The sequence below is a fragment of the Urocampus carinirostris genome, chromosome 13, assembly GCF_059441175.1.
Source record: "Urocampus carinirostris isolate Australia breed hairy pipefish chromosome 13, RoL_Ucar_1.0, whole genome shotgun sequence".
Lineage (NCBI taxonomy): Eukaryota > Metazoa > Chordata > Actinopteri > Syngnathiformes > Syngnathidae > Urocampus > Urocampus carinirostris.
The window spans coordinates 21,816,296-21,833,385 of NC_142361.1; the positions used below are offsets into that span (position 1 = coordinate 21,816,296).

The 17,090-nt window shown below is 37.4% G+C and overlaps 1 protein-coding gene across 4 annotated transcripts in view; it reads left to right on the forward strand.

Moving 5' to 3' along the window:
• cpeb3 (cytoplasmic polyadenylation element binding protein 3) overlaps positions 1-17,090 on the forward strand; it is a 53,743-nt gene that overhangs the window by 29,329 nt on the left and 7,324 nt on the right. For 3 of the 4 annotated variants that reach the window (XM_088351173.1, XM_088351176.1, XM_088351174.1), the window contains exons 5-10: positions 3,641-3,667; positions 8,031-8,198; positions 9,868-9,957; positions 12,940-13,058; positions 13,829-13,943; positions 14,656-14,837. In XM_088351173.1, coding sequence (XP_088207299.1) covers positions 3,641-3,667; positions 8,031-8,198; positions 9,868-9,957; positions 12,940-13,058; positions 13,829-13,943; positions 14,656-14,837 — 701 coding nt within the window. The remainder of the gene's footprint in view (positions 1-3,640; positions 3,668-8,030; positions 8,199-9,867; positions 9,958-12,939; positions 13,059-13,828; positions 13,944-14,655; positions 14,838-17,090) is intronic. The other variant, XM_088351175.1, reaches the window with a different exon arrangement.

The following is a 17,090-nucleotide window of genomic DNA, read 5'->3' on the forward strand; positions in this document are numbered from 1 at the left end:
TCAGAACTTGTTTTTAATGAAAACACCATAAAGAGGAAGAGCTTCAGAGACCACATATTCTCTGAGAATAATCCCACAATGCCCCCCCTTGCAATGTAAAGTTCTTGTTTGTTTTTAAAGGCAAGAAGTCAAAAGAACTCACTCCTCTCCCACTGTTAGCGTTTATTACTTTTCAGGGAGCAGACAAGATGAATAGAATTCGATTCATCTTATGAGGAAATTTCCACCACTCGCTTTCTTATGTGGTCCACTCGCTTTCTTATGTGGTTGAGAACTTAAAAGTTCTCATCTAAATAATTAAGATTCACATATGAGCTCTTTTGGAGTTTTTCGTCGACACTATTAGACTAGAAACAAATCTGCGTTCGGATTGTGTTATAAAGAGCGTTATTAAATCAAAGTACTATAGCACAAAGCGGCTACTGATTTGAAAAAATCTTCTAGTATTTTGCTTTTATCTTTTTATATGTAACTGTTTATATGTTTTACATACTTTCCCCAATTCCACACTAATCAGTCAATGATATCACTTAATGAATACCTTCTAATCTTTATTTCATCTCACCAAACTATTTACTGTAATCCCTCGCTATTTTGCGCTTCGTAATTTATGGCCTCAGTGCGTTGCTGGTTGAAAAATAGAATCCATTATCCCAAATCACATTGCTGCAAACGACAGAAGGCACTTTGTTGGGCCTGACTGCTAATTTTTCGCTGTTCTGTCCACTAAAACGTGATTCCGAGATCCCTGATCCGATATTGTTGTGAGCAAGAACTGATGTTTGCCGGATTTGTCTAAAATAAATATGTACATTTGTGGACACTATCCGATATCCCCGGCTGAAAATTGCCAAAGTTTTACATGACATATCAGTCAGTTATTCCGATTTCAACTACTATGTGTCTTTCATGAAATAAATAGAAGTAAAATGTAGAAAAAAATTTGAAAATAATGCAAACGAAACAAAGTCATATAGGATTTCACTGCACAGCTAGCTTCCAATAGAGGATGATGCACTTTGAAAAAATGAAATACAAAAAAAAGTTAAAAAAGAATGATTTTTTTTTTGCCTTATTTTATAAAGTGGGTCATTTTTGAGTAAGCAAATTTGTCTTCCAGTGGAACAAGATATTTTTTGAGGTGCATACTTTTATATTTTTGTTTGACGTTTTATTGTTAATGAAATAAGAAAATTAATACTTAAAATTAGCAGAACGATCTGCCTGTGGAACAAGATATTTTTTTCTATTGTGTCCTTTTATAATTTAATTTAGTGATTTTATTTAAATACTATGAGAAAAATATAACTTTAAATTGGAAATCATATCTGTTACCTGCCATATCTGATTATTTACTTTAATTTCATTAATATTGTTGTTTACTTTAGAACCAAGGAAAAAAGTAAGAAAAACAAAACAAAAAAAACAGGACATACATACATACAAACATAATGCATGAATCAAATATGAATTGAGGTTTTCTTAATATGAAATGTTAAAGGTCAAAGCGAGAACCTTAACTTTCCATCGATTAAACTCGAGCTTTGAGGCTGCTGCTTGTCCTTCTCCATTCTGCACGTTCTGCACGATGACTCCCCTTCTCGCCCTTTCTTACATCCCCTCTGGCAAGTTTCCACCCTGGCTCCACATCCAAACCAGAGAGTGATATTTCACCAAAGTCATGATAATGACTAACCAGGCCTACTTGCTTTATCATTCCATTTGTGAAGAAACACAGAAGATTAGCATGAACGCTAGCGCTTCCCGGTTCAGTAAGCTGAGACAACAATGCCCGATAATGCGTAAGGTTGCTAAATATGTCCGCCATTTCTATGATTAAACCTCACCTGGGAGAAGGGAGGGGTATATTTCCGATTCTTAAATCTGATGTGAAATAATCATAATCAATTCATCAACGTCCCACTTTTGATGATTAAAATATGTCAAATAACACAAAGACCGGGCCAATATAAGTAGAGAGGAACAAAGAAGTGAGATTCTCTTTCCACCTGGACACTTTAAGCTGAACCACATTCTTGTACAGGCCTTTGTTAACAAACAGTTCCTGTGAAAATGGATCTGTGACGAAGCAGTTTGCTTTCTGCAATGTCGATTGCCGAACACAACTAGACATTGACATAATATAGCAAATTTGTAGCGCCAAAATGGAGGCGTTTGATTGATCAACTCGAAGCCTGCCATTTTACTCAGAAAGAGTGTGTGCTCAGGGAGGCTATACAACCTTAGGTTATTTACTTGAAGTAAGGGTAATGGAGACGCAATTCAAGGCCACTACGATCGCACTCACCGAGACATATTATCTCTGTAATTGAGGTTTTTATCATAGGCAATTGAAAACTGAAGGTTTTTGCCTGGATTAAAGAAAATAATTGTACCTTGCTGCCTTTACAGAAGTTTGAACATTTTTCGGCTTCATTTTATGATACACACAACATCTAAAACAACGTTCATCAACCTTTTTGAAGCCAAGAGCTAGTTTTTCGTGTTAAGAGCGAAGGCATACCTGTTTCATTTGCAGTTCTGAAATAACAAATTATCATGTTATTACCATGTTGTAGTTGTTCGACGTAGGATTAGAATAGGCTCAGTGAACCACTGAAACATCTGCATTGTGTAAAGACAACGAGCGATTTACATATGTTAATTATAGGCTAATTTTACAGAGAATTTTGGAAGAATTGATCATGTATTTAAATACACTGATCATTTCAATGAATTTTCATGCCAGTTAGAAGTCAAATATACCAGGAAATCACAATAACCCATGACTGGTAAGATGTTTCTAAAACCAATCCGCGAGCTACTCATTCTGTTCTTATACTGTTGGTCAGCCCTGAGACTGGGAGGTCGGTGGTTCGCGCCCCGGCCGAGTCATTCCTAAGACTTAAAAAGTGGTCGGCGGCGCCCTCTGTTGGCTGCGGCTGCATCGGCTCGCTACAACGGGTCAGGTGAAATCGACATTTCGTTCTGTGTACATTGTTACACAGAATGACAATACAAGGAAATTATTATTATTATTATTATTATTATTATCTATAGGGTGATGTTCACAAACTCAGAGAAGCTTTTTGTTAAAAAAAAAGAAACACAATGAGCTATAAGCTTCAGATTCTAACGCAATCATTTGGACTTACCCGGTAAATTAGTGTTTTTTTGCTATTTTGTGAATTTGCATTAACGGCACAAGAAATAAATTCAATACTGTTTTTGCTTTGTTACGAATGTATCCTAACCCCTAGCCCTTTAAACTTAACCCCTAACCCTATGAAAGACTACAATAATTATAGCTTAGTAAGGGGGGGAAGATATAGAAAAATCTCAATGAATGTTGCATAATTTGAATTGAACCCTGAATCATAATCGAATTGTGAGGTGCCCAAAGATTTCAAAGCCTACCTATTAGCTTGCCGCTATGCTAGGTGCAGTCTAAAATTGCTATTGCTCCTCTTTCTGTTGCACCAGTGTACTTTTCCTGTGACCTTACCTTGTCACCTTTGCAATGTTCCTGGTTTGGTGTTGTCTCTCCAAAATGTCCTTGCATCTCTGGTATACCTATGCTAATGCCCCGACCTGCCTTATGTCTCTCCTTTGTCTTTGTTTCCTTTACTTTCCTGACAAGCAACCCGGAACTTTGGTCGCAGAAGAGGTAAGCTGGAGCTCTCATTCAGGCTCCTGCTTGCTCTGCCAGCATTTGTTCTTGTGATTTATTAAATAACGCTCACAGTTCACTGCTTTTTTTTGGATTGCAATGATCCCGACTCCTCACGAAACAAAGTGGATTTTCGCCGTCCGAAAAGCTGTTCGAAGTCACCTTGTATATCATCCAATTTTTATAATAGGAAATTGGCATTGAATTTCATCCTGATGGATGAGCTGGGACTAAGGTCAACTGGGATAGGTTCCAGCTTTCCTGTCCCCCTAATCAGGACACACTTAAAAAAAGAAAGGATGTGTCAGCCAGTGAGGCATGTAGTTTAGCGTAATAATTCAATTTTTATCCTGCCCTGGATGCTAATCTTGACGCATAAGAATTAGAATTATCCTCACGGCTTTTCTTTCACTCATTGTTGCCCGAGTTGAATCTGAAACAAGAATGTGATTGACTAATAAGTAGGGATGGGCAAGTATCAATTCCAGGTATGAATGAAAACTTTATTTTACGAACATTAGAAAACAAAAACAGGACAAAAACAATGACTCAACAACAAAAATAATGTTAACATAACACGTTCGAAAAGGGGTAGTAAGAAGCACACGCTTTTTTTCCCTACCCCTTCATCTTCCTTATTAATTACATTTCACAGATAGCTCCTCTTTTGTGTCTACATATAACAAAATATCACGGATATACATGTTACATAGGTCGGATAGCAATAATTATAATAATAACAATAGTCACATATGTTATATACTAATCATCGTAGTACCCATCTATTAACGTTACAATGCTACTAGTCGCTAAATATCAATGAAACACCAATGATAATAACAACAATAGCAATAATAACAGTTATGATATTATGATAGTAACAATAACAACAAGGTTAACTATAGTTGTCAACCATCCATTTGCTACGTAATATTTCCAATCTCTAGTATCACTCATACCCTCTTCATCACTGTATTCTGCCAGTAATGTTTTTTGTATTAAAATTTAAACACGTGAATATTTGGACATTGTTTGATCTCGTCTTGTAAATTGTTCCAAAGTTTGACTCCACACACAGACACACACATATTTTTTCTGGTGGTTCTCACCATTGGTATTTTGAACTTACTACAGTTATAACTTCCCTCTTTCCGAGTGAATAATTTTTGGATGTTTTCTGGCACTATGTTTTTGTTGACCTTAAATAGCAGTTGTGAAGTGATATCTTTTTACTAAATCATCCAATTTTAATAATTTGGGCTGCAGGAATAAGATATTAGTATGACCACGATATCCTACCCTGTGTATGGTTCTAATTGCACGTTTTGGGAGGATAAAAAGGGGCTGTAGTGAACTTTTGTAATTATTGCTCCATACCTCTGCACAATATGTTAAGTATGGCTGAACTAGAGAGCAATATTGTAAATACAATGCATTATAGTTTAAAAGGAATTTGGCTTAATTAATTATTGAAATGCTTTTAGATACCTTAGTTTTTATGTGTCTGATGTGTGTTTTCTAGCTTAATTGAATGTCTTTTATGACCCCTAAAATGTAGTTTCTGATACAGTGTCTATTGCAGCACCATCCATTTTTACGTCTAAATCTTGATTAGCTTTGCGATAACCAAAGAATATTACTTTGGTTTTATTTGAATTTAAAGATATATTTTTTTATACTTTTAGGTTAATTAATTCATGATGAATACAGGTTACTAAATCAATATAATTATCATTTGAATAGAAAATGTTAGTGTCGTCTGCAAATATTGCGACTTTTAATAGTTTCGAAACATTAGAAATATCTCTGATATATAAGTTAAATAAGTTCGGACCCAGGATAGAACTCTGTGGTACTCCACAACAGATGTCCAAGTATTCAGATCACAACTCTCCCATTTTCACATATTGCTTCCTCCCCGTCAAATAACCATGATGCCATATATTTCCAGTTTTTTAATAGTATATTATGATTAATGGTATCAAATGCTTTTTTTAAGGCAATCAATAACCGAATTGCATATCCCTTCTTTTCTATGCTATGGGTGATTTCTTCTACTGCATCAACAGCTATTTTTGGTGATCTGTTTGCTCTAAAACTATATTGACTTTCATTAATCAATTTATGTTTATTTTTCCAGTCTATTATTGTAAAGTTTCTCTAATATTTTAAAGAACTGAGGAATCAGAGATACCGGTCTATAGTTTGTATAGATGTGTTTGTTTCCGTTTTTGTATATTGGTATAACTTTTGGTGTGGGTGTCACAATCGTCCTATAAACAACACGATTATTTTCATTGAGCCCTTTCACGCTAAACTTAAGCACTGATATGATTATATTTTAGATGTGACAAAATGGCTGTTGTTGTTTTTCTCCTCATAGAATAAAAGTTATTTTTGTGGATACGATTTTCACCAGGAAGTATGACGTCGTTTTGACATAAAAAATATGCCTCCCCAAGCAAAGGAAGCCCAGGCAAGACTCATAATCGGAAGCTTCAAATATACGAAGTTTGGGCTGTTCTTTCCAGTTACATTCTAGATCTATGACATCTAATTACCTTTTTTAATAATCACATTTTTCTAATGAATGTCACTCATAGTATCACAAGCACAATCATGATTGAGAAAACAAATTTACAGTAAATAGTCACAACATGGGACGAGGAAGTAAGGAATTTGCATTTTAAAATGGTCACAAGATTCAAAAATCTCATTGAGCCATTGACTTTTACTTTAACCCCAGAGAACCAAAGAACCCTTTTCTTTGAAAAATCATGACCTATGGGTTCTCCTGGGTTATATTAGTGCCCTCAATGGCAACCGATACCAGGGTCTTCTGCCCTCTAGCATTCTAAAATATTTTGTAGGGTAAAATCGAAAATGTTTTTTAAAATATAAGACATTTGTGTGCGGAGGTTAGGGTTTTTTCTAAATCTTGTGTAGTAATGCTAATGCTATCAATGACAATTTACATCTGAGTATCACTATCGGTATCTGTCTGAAAAAAATGGTATATCAAATACCCCTAGAAAGTATGCCTATATTATCCCTTTGTCTTGTTTTATTTCCACTGTGTGCAGTAAATTTGACTACCATCAGTGTATTTTTCGGATTACGAGTCTCACTTTTCTCATAGATTTTCCATTGCTGTTGTATATGTAATCAAGAGCGACTTTTTACTTTTGTCTTGTACTTTGGAGAAAGCGTTAGGTACATAACAGTTGCATTTATAACCCTTTCCTCCAAAGTTTTTACAGAGAGTCACAAGCGGACACTCTTAACATAAATACAATAACAAGCTAAGCAAGATGAGATCATCACAGAGTACATACTCAAAAGTCATTTTTAGTTTCAGGAACAAGGAACCAAGTGCTAAAAAAAATTAAACTGTTAAAATTTGCTTGCGAGTACTACATAAAGGACATGACTCCACAGTTTTTTTACCTTTTTAAGCGACAGACAAAGACTGTGTCGGTCACTGTTGGCCTTAAAGGGACACTGAGTTTTATTTGACCCCTAAATGTCACTATATTGTGTAGTGCAGCCGGAAACGAGTGCTAAAGATCACAAGGAAGAATACAAACTACATAGACTGAAAGTAACCAAACTGCACCATTTTTTATTTTCATTTTTTTGTGCCTAGCCTTCCTCAAGGTTTTTGGGGTACCCTTAGCAGCAAGACAGCGGATAATCATGTCAGCTCACCCTAGGTGAGCTGCATGTTATTTTAAATAGATAAAAATTACTTAACCTACGACTATTGAAAAATATTTATATGATAGTTCATGTATGTTTGCTTATTATTCAAATCAATATTGTTGTTTTCTCTTAATGTATGAAGTTTTTACCACTAGGATGCGCTACATGATACACAATGTCCCCTTCAAAATTGGGACAAGTGGTTGTGGAAAGTTAAGGAGGCGCGGTCTTGGAGGTCGGGCTTAAAACACAGCGCCCTTAAAGCCACTGTGCTCTCTATTCGACTTATACACCAGTGCGACTGTGTGTTTGTTTTATTTACCTATTTATCTACATAAAGGAGAAATAATGTAAGAGGAAAATTTGCTGTATGGAATGAGCTCAATATTTCCTAACAGAGACATAGCTTTTGGATTGTAAAATCCGAAGCTATACAATCCACTCAATTTTTCAATCTCGAGGGGCAGCCATTTTGACACATCAGTTTGGCAAGCACGACTACAACTGGGCCTCACTTTGTTTCAGGGGGTTATGTCAGTGTAATTTGCAAGCTAAGATAGATACTGTGATGTTAGTTTGAATTAACAAAAAATGGTGCGTATCCCTCAATTTGTTTTCTCCCAGTCTGATTTGCTGCTCTCCCCCTCTCGCTTTTCAGGTCGATCCTACCTTTTCCCCTTTGAGGACGGTTTACTCGACGACGGCCACGGCGACCTCTCTTTTACCCCCGGCCTCAACTCTCCGACCCGTTGTCAGAACGGAGAGAGGATGGAGCGTTACTCCCGAAAGGTCTTTGTCGGAGGCCTTCCCCCAGATATCGATGAAGGTCACTTTCTTTTACTGTTGTCATTTGTGGTTTGGATTTGGTTGTAGTCAAGACTTATATGATTTTCATGTTCTCATAGGTTTTAGTTACTGAATAAGGTCCTCAACTATATTGCTATATTGATATAGATAGATAGATAGATAGATAGATAGATACTTTATTCATCCCCGAAGGGAAATTCACTTTTCCAGCAGCATCCCTAAGCTGAGAACAATCGAAAATAACTGAGAACAATCGAAAATAACACGGGAGCTGCTGGAGTGGCTGCCATTCGTGACGGCGCCGGAGAAACGATTCAATTTGAATCATGTACAAACAAACAAACAATTGAATCATGTACAAGAAATGATTCAATCTGAATCATGTACAAACAAACAAACAATTGAATCATGTACAACAAACAAACTGTATTGAATGGAACTCTACCTCTTTTGCAGGACAATTTGCTTATTTTAAGTGCATTTTTTGCTGTTTTTGGGATATTTTATCTTGTTTTTCATCTAAAATGAGCAAAATGACCATACCTAGTAAAATATCATCATCTTGCTGATTTAAGGCTCTCCCCATTTTGTCAAATTGTACTGTAAAATGGACAAAGTCATCATTTTTTTAAATATATTTTTAATCACAAGAATATTTACAACCTTTTCTGCCTATGGGGTAAAAATGTGTTTATTTTCTATTTCAACAAATAAAATTTTTAGAAAATTGGCAAAGAGTTTTCGTTTTCAAATTAAAAAAAAAAAAAAGTTTTTCTCTTTAAATACCAAAATATCCTCAAACTTTGCAAAATTGTCCCACATCTGTTCCTTTTTTACACTGTAAAAAAATCAATCTTTCTTTTGCAGTAAATTGTGCTTAGTGTAATTTGCGTGTTTTATCGTGTATTTTTTATCATTTCTCTATTTTTTTTCTGCTTTTCAACTGAATATAATTTTACGCCATTAGTGGAGAAAAAAAAACATTTAAATGTATTTTTTTCTATTTTTAAAACATGTTCATCTAGTAAAATGAAATTGTGTCAAGATTGTTTTTACCTTAGTAGGTTAGTAAATGCAATTTGTACGAAGATAATTTAAATGTACTTAATCTATTTTTTTTACCAATTGGTTGAGATTTTTTTGTTAGATTAAATTCTTATTTGTTTTATTTTAAGTGTGTGTTTTTTTACTATGATAGTAAAAAATACTTAATACTTTTTTTCTGTCAATTGGTTAAGATAATAACTTTACATTTACATTTGTATTTTTTTTATTTTAAAATATATTTATGATAAGGATAAAATATTTAAAAAATTAAAATATCCTGCCAATTGGTAAGAGTTTTGTAAAAATCATTCTACTGTACATTTGTAAGTGTAAAAAGATTATTTTTTGACTATGATAAAAAATACATACCGTACTTAAAATAATAACAATTTTCTGCCAATTGGCCTGGACTTTTCAAAAGATTTTAATACAATTGCAACTGTTTTGAGAACAACTTTTTTATTATTATAAGAAAAAATTACTCAAAAGAATGCAAATTTCCTTCGGATCGGTTAAGATTTTTTTCTAGTGTATTTCATCACTGCATCCTTTATGTTTACATTCAAGAATGAGCAAATAAGTGATGACAAATGAATATTAATAAAATCCCTCTCCGCCTTCTGTTTCCCTAATTTTCACAGATGAGATCACCAACAGTTTCCGTCGCTATGGCCACCTGGTAGTGGACTGGCCCCACAAAGCCGAAAGCAAATCCTACTTCCCACCTAAAGGTAACGTCAGTTTGTCCGAACAAAACTGTGATATTCCCATCACTCATCAAAGTCTTCTCCAATAAATATCACCATCACGGGGAGCCTCAAACGTTCACGTTACCCAGAACCTGAAGCCAGTTCTGAGAGAGCATCATGCTGTGTGCTGATCTGCAATTGCAGTCATGGGAAACCGTGAGAATTCACCCTCACGGTTGTTTATGGCAATGACAGCCTGAGGCAGGTCAATGTTTGCTTCTAAAATCTCCTTTTTGCATGAGACGCCCGCTTCTTCTCCCAGGAGCTGCACTTTGTCATATTAAGAAAGCTGTTTGGATGTTCTGGAAATAACTGGCATTCCACATGCACTTGATAATTTGCCACATCTGGAAGACTTGCCTCCTACTCTGATTCCTCTTTCCTATTATTTTTCCTGAACTGGGAAGATTCCTTGGGAGGAGGCTTAGTCCACTTACACCACACCCAGGAGCAAAAATATAACAATATTTTAAGGGTGGAGCTTGGAGGAGCTAGGAGAACTTGGGGGTTCTTCAGATGAGACACACTCAATACAAATTAAAATGCACTCTATTAAGTTTGTGTATGGATTTGGATTTATTGATTAATACATGCCTTTTAATGGATTGGTGTAGTTTGCAAAAGAAAAAGAAGCTGTCCAGGGGAAAGTGTTATTGGAAGGAAAGCCAGAGCTAGCAAGCGGCTAGCGGCGTTATAAGTCTTCGGTACCATCCGTAATCATGGTAAATGTGAACTCACGACCAAATAAGATCATCGAGTGCTGGTGGAAAACATCGAAGCGTACAGGTGGCTCACGTTTAGCATTCCGGACGCTAACGTGTAGCAACCCGGAGCTACCCGGAGCAATCCGGCTTCAACGCCGCTAAACAGAGACACGAAAGCCGGGGGGAATCGGAGAGGAGGCGGACTTGCTAACACGAGGTGGTGTATCCCTGGATTTTCACAAAGAAAAGTTTTCCATCTGCCGCAGGGATGTCGAATTTTTTGACTGGCGCGACGTCATCCACTTCGCTACAAGCACCCCTAGGGCATCATGCTCATCTGTTAATAAACAACGGGGTAGACTGCTGGAAGTGTGAATTTCCCTACGGGGATGAATAAAGTATCTATCTATCTATCTATCTATCTATCTATCTATCTATCTATCTATCTATCTATCTATCTATCTATCTATCTATCTATCTATCTATCTATCTATCTATCTATCTATCTATCTATCTATCTATCTATCTATCTATCTATCTATCTATCTATCTATCTATCTATCTATCTATCTATCTATCTATCTATCTATCTATCTATCTATCTATCTATTGCTGTTTGTCCGTCTCTGTCATTGTCTGTTTCTGTCTGTCGCTGTTTGGTTCTATCTCTGTCCCTCTATCAATCTCTGTCTCTTTCCTTCTATCCGTCTCTCTATCTCTATCCATACATATATATATACCTCTCTATCTACAGTATCTCTATCTATACCTTTCTATCTATACCTATCTATACCTCCTTATCCTCAGCTATACCCAACTATACCTACAGTATCTATCTAAATAGCTTTATGAGCATGACTACAACACAGCCTTCTTTTGTCCGACGTCATGGCAACCAAAGTCTTGTCACGATGGTGATGTCAGGTACATCCGCCCTATATCACACAGCACCGCCATCATGCTCAATGCCGCAAATGTTAAGGAGCTATTTTGGTCGGCGGCTGGGGTTGATCGAGGGCGCTGAGTAGTTTGATGGCTGAATATTGCTCCCAGGGTGAATGAGGACATCATAGTTGTTTTTAGGACGGAAACTGGTTTGCAACATACGTGTTGTTCTAGAATGTGTTCTGTAGATGTAATCGGACTAACAAGCATCAGGTGTATTTTGTGAAGGTGATTGTTTGAGCTCAAATCAGGCAAAAGGGAGTCTTTAATGTTCATTTTTTTGTGTAGGGTGGAGAATGATGCTGCAGCCACATCCCCTCCATATCATTGGTCGTATAATTCTGCAGCACAAGTCCCTGGAGAAGTGTTGTGTCATTCCCTGACTTCAGTCTCCGAATGCATGCAACAAGAATTCAGGGCAAATTTTACTTCATTGTAATATATCAAATGAAACACTTGCCAATGTAGATTCCCCTAAATGCATTAGTATTTGTAAATCTATTTGTACTCTTTATAGCTACAAAATATGAAAGGCTATGAATGAGTAATTTATCTTTCCTAACCAAGGCCTGTGTGCTATTGATTATCCGCCTACTTGTATAATGTTCAGAAGTGACATATTTTCAGCAAAAGAACACACTCATAAACATATGCTCTTTGTGCAAGACCGATGTCACTGTTATTGTGTTTGTAACAATATATTGCCATTTTGTTATTACTAAAAAACTAAGTATTGATTGATCGATTGATAAAGTCGGCTATTGGTATTGGTCTCCTGAAGCAGGATTTTTTTGGTTATTGTTAGGATAAAACAGTTATATTGCATCTTTACTCTCTTTTGCAATCACTTTTCTTATATAAGAAGCAAGGAAAATCAAATCTGGTTATTTAATTTTGACAACGCGACATGATGATATCCTAGTTGTGGACACCGATGACGAAATTCGCTCGGATTTTGCTTCAAGTGCGATTGTCATTGCTTCTCTCCATGCTGACCTCGGCGAAACGTCTGTTCTCAGCACTAAATAATTCATTGGTGGAAAGCAACTGAGCCATTTTTGTTTGCCTCCAAGCATTGCTGAATTGTACCTGGCCGTCTTCCAGGAGGATCAATTTTGTATGTTTTAAAGTGACCGGTATAAAGCACCTGGGTTTAATAATTGTGTGATAGAATTTGTAGCTTTAGAGGAATAAAAAAACTAGCTCAAATGGTTTGGATTTTGAAGGTTTGAATTGAAGAAAACTCAAGGATGGAAGATTAGCGTTTTATTTTTAAGTGCTAATTTTAATCTTGATTTCATGTACTCCATTCTAGGTTACGCCTTTCTGCTGTTCCAAGAAGAGACCTCAGTTCAGGCCCTTATCGATGCTTGTATCGAGGAAGACGGCAAGCTCTACCTATGTGTATCCAGTCCTACCATCAAAGACAAGCCGGTGAGCAGAGTCACAAAAGTAAAATGTAGATATCAACACTCACACAGGATGCATATATTCTTTATCCTCTGTGGGAAAACACAGAATAGCTCAGCAACCATGTTTTAGTAATCGAAAGTTTGAGGGTCTGGAATGGTTTCTTTGTTTTTTTTGTTCAATTCGATTTGGGGGTAATAATAAGATTAAATGTCAAGTTAAATATGGCTGCACTTTTGACAAAACACTATTATTTGTATTTTTTTATTTTAGCAACACTATCAACTATCATGGTCATCACACCTTCATAAACATGCTATTGGACTTTTTACACTGCAAAAAAAAACCTACCCCGTTTTTGCACATTTTAACCATGATTTTTTGTTTTGTATTTTGTGATCTGATATGTAACAGGAAAAATTATCCTTAAACTAAGTAAAATTTGTTCTAACAACTTTTGAAAAAAAAAAAAACACACAAAATAATCTACCTCAAGGGAAGTTATTTTTCAAAGATTATTTTTTTCTTGATTTACTAAAATGTTGTAATTTAATAAATTAGTGTAATACTTATGTGAAATGATAATACATGGAAGATGAGGTATAATTTTACTCATATAATGTTTTATATGTTATAGCTGGGGAAAAAAAGTTTTACGAATTGCTCATAAAAACCAAGGTTGAGAAACTCTCATGTTCAATATTTCCTCTCAAGAGGAAGTGGATGTGGATTATGACAAGATTACCTGTACCTGTACCAGTACCAGTAAGACTTGCTTTGCCTCCTCCTAATAGGTCCAGATCCGTCCATGGAACCTGAATGACAGTGACTTTGTCATGGACGGCTCCCAGCCTTTGGACCCCCGCAAGACCATCTTTGTAGGCGGGGTGCCAAGACCCTTGCGTGCAGGTAGCCAGGGCCATCTAATCCAGGGGTTGGGAAATGAGTTTATTTTTTGTCAGTGAGAGCCACACCATACATTTTAAGAAATAAATCAAACAAAGTCATCAAACCTGATCTACAGACAAAGGCTAATTCTTCAGCGCATTTAATTTCAGATTTCACAGTCGCATTTGCATTTTGATAGGCTAAGAGACCTAGAAAAAAAGCTAATGACACTTCTTCTTACCAGTATTATAAATTGACAAGCACATTGCCCTGGTATTGCCGGGCCCATTAAACATTGGATTCAGGTGCTTGGAGTGGTTGGCGGTCGGGAGGTGTAGTACCGAGTTTGGCTGCCAGAGGCTGTTAGAGACCCTATGAAAGCAGACTACACAAAAGCAGATGTTTATCGATTTCTTTGGTACTTATTGGAGGTGCCTTGACATGAAACCTAGCTAAAGACACCTGCATAGATCTAAAGTACAACTGTGTAATTTTTAACACAAATCAGTTCAGCCGTTTCGGAGGCTATAAGTCACATACAAACACACACATGAAACGAGATTTATACACTACTTTAGATTAGATCAATTTAGCTAGTGGTTGACACATGATGTCCTGTGTTTAAAAAGTGAACTTTATCTTTGAGCCAGATGTTTTCATGAAATGAGCCCGACCCCTCAATTTCTCAACGATTTCGGGTCGCTCATCCTCCATCTTTTATCTCGACCCCTAGTGGAGCTGGCCATGATCATGGACCGGTTATACGGGGGCGTCTGCTACGCCGGAATCGACACGGACCCGGAACTCAAATACCCGAAAGGGGCCGGCCGCGTGGCTTTCTCCAACCAGCAGAGCTACATCGCCGCCATCAGCGCTCGCTTTGTCCAACTGCAGCACAACGACATCGATAAAAGAGTGAGCGCCTCATTTTGTCATACCATCATTGCGGGTTGACACAGAAATGCACCATGCCTAAATTATAGTTCCCTTCTCTATACAGTTAAAGCCACCCATACTCTCTAGTAGCCTTGCTTATTTGAGAATAGCTGTTGTATAGGATTTGAGCAAGCAAGACTGGTTGTCAGACAGAACATCTGGCCTCTTTGGGGCAGGGCCTCTCAACGCCTCACCATAGTAGCCTACGCAGAAACACAAACACGAAAAAACCTTTGGTTGTTGAACTCAAACAAAAACAATAAAATATGCACCAAACACACGGATTCCAGAAGATGACCAAATGTGTCTGGGAATCTGTACTGGGAGACGGGAAGGGGCATTTCACAAACATTATTCAAAAACTTAATTTCTTTCAAACAATATTTATAATGTACTGGACACTCACAAATAATTTACCAAGCAGTGCCATTTGTGTGGGCTAAAATCAGTGGCGGGCTGTGTTTTCCCCACCCAGGCCTTCAGCAGAAGTAAGGTCTTAAGCCCGACCCGACCTGAAGTTCGGCCCGGGTCGAGGTAAAAAAAATGTCGATCAGCACATTGGAGAAAGGCCTTGCTTCTTTGTCCCTAACTAATTTATTTATTGTAATTATCCACCAGTCATTGTTGTTCTAGATAGATAGATAGATAGATAGATACTTTATTCATCCCCTAAGGGAAATTCACATTTCCAGCAGCATCCCTGAGCTGAGAACAATACAATAATAAAGCCAAAAGAATACAATATACAAATACCCAGTGTGACGTGCAAATGCCCACTTTAGCATGTTATATAGAGTAACTAAATAGTGCTACACAGAACACATAATGCAGTAAGATTCGGTAATATCCAATGTAGGTGGTGTGGTTTAATGTGGGCCTTTACTCTGCCGGGTGGAGTTAAAGAGCCTCATGGCATGAGGAAGAAAAGATCTCTTCAGTCTGTCCGTAGTACAAGACAGTGACAGCAGTCTGTCACTGAAACTGCTCTTCTGTCCGGAGATAATGCTGTGAAGCGGATGCGATGGATTGTCCATGATTGACCTCAGCTTTTTCAGTGCCTGTCTCTCAGCTACTGTTGTTAGGCTGTCCAGCTCTTTGCCCACAACAGAGCTCGCATTCCTAGCCAGTTTATTGAGACGAGAGGCATCCTTCTTCTTGACGCTGCCTCCCCAACACGCTGCCGCATAGAAGAGGGCGCTTGCCACTACTGTCTCATAGAATATTTTCAGGAGCTTTTTGCAGAAGTTGAAGGAGGCCAGCCTTCTGAGGAAGTAAAGTCGGCTTTGCCCTTTCCTACATAGAGCTTCTGTGTTGGCAGTCCAGTCCAGTTTGTTGTCCAGCTGCACACCCAGGTATTTGTAGGTCTGGACAAATTCTACACATTCTCCCTTGATGGTTACAGGAACCGGGTGAGTTCTGGTTCTCCTGAAGTCCACCACCATCTCTCTGGTCTTGGTGGTGTTTAGGTGCAGTTGGTTTGCGTCGCTCCATCGGACAAAGTCCTGAATCAATTTCCTGTACTCCTCCTCCTGCCCGTTTCTGATACATCCCACGATCGCAGTGTCATCTGCAAACTTTTGCACATGGCAGGACTCAGAGTTGTACTTAAAGTCCGATGTATATAGAATGAATAGGAACGGAGAGAGAACGGTCCCCTGCGGAGATCCTGTGCTGCTAACCACCATTCTTTGTCTCTCTGCATCTCTGCATGCTGCGTGTCTTGAGAACATACTGCTGCTGTGGTTCATGGTCCAATTTTCGACCTGTCATAATTACAGACGGCCATTAAATTTTCCCGTCAAATCTTTAAAAGATCCGACGATGATAGAAAAGTGTTGGTTGAGATTACATCCGCCGACACAGAAATTTAAAAGGTGTAAACGTTTAAGAGGCGTGTTTAACTCAAGTTTCCCTACAAAACACAGGTTTTACGTGTTGCGCATCGGCGAGGCACCCTGGTGTGTTCAAAAAAAAGCCTGCTGATTGTTTTTTTTTTATATTATTTATTGTTTCTTTTTGTTGCACTTCAAGTGTAGGATACATCTGTTGCTGGTGGGAGGCGATAAATATTACAGGGTTCTATAACTACCTGTGCTTCTCTATTTAACTGACTTTAATGCTAGTCAGAAAATGTCCAATTCCTTAACATACAACCTCTTTTTAAAGCAACGGAAATAGTTACTTTCCCTGGTAACTAGTTACCTTTACTATAGAGTAACTCGGTTACTAATG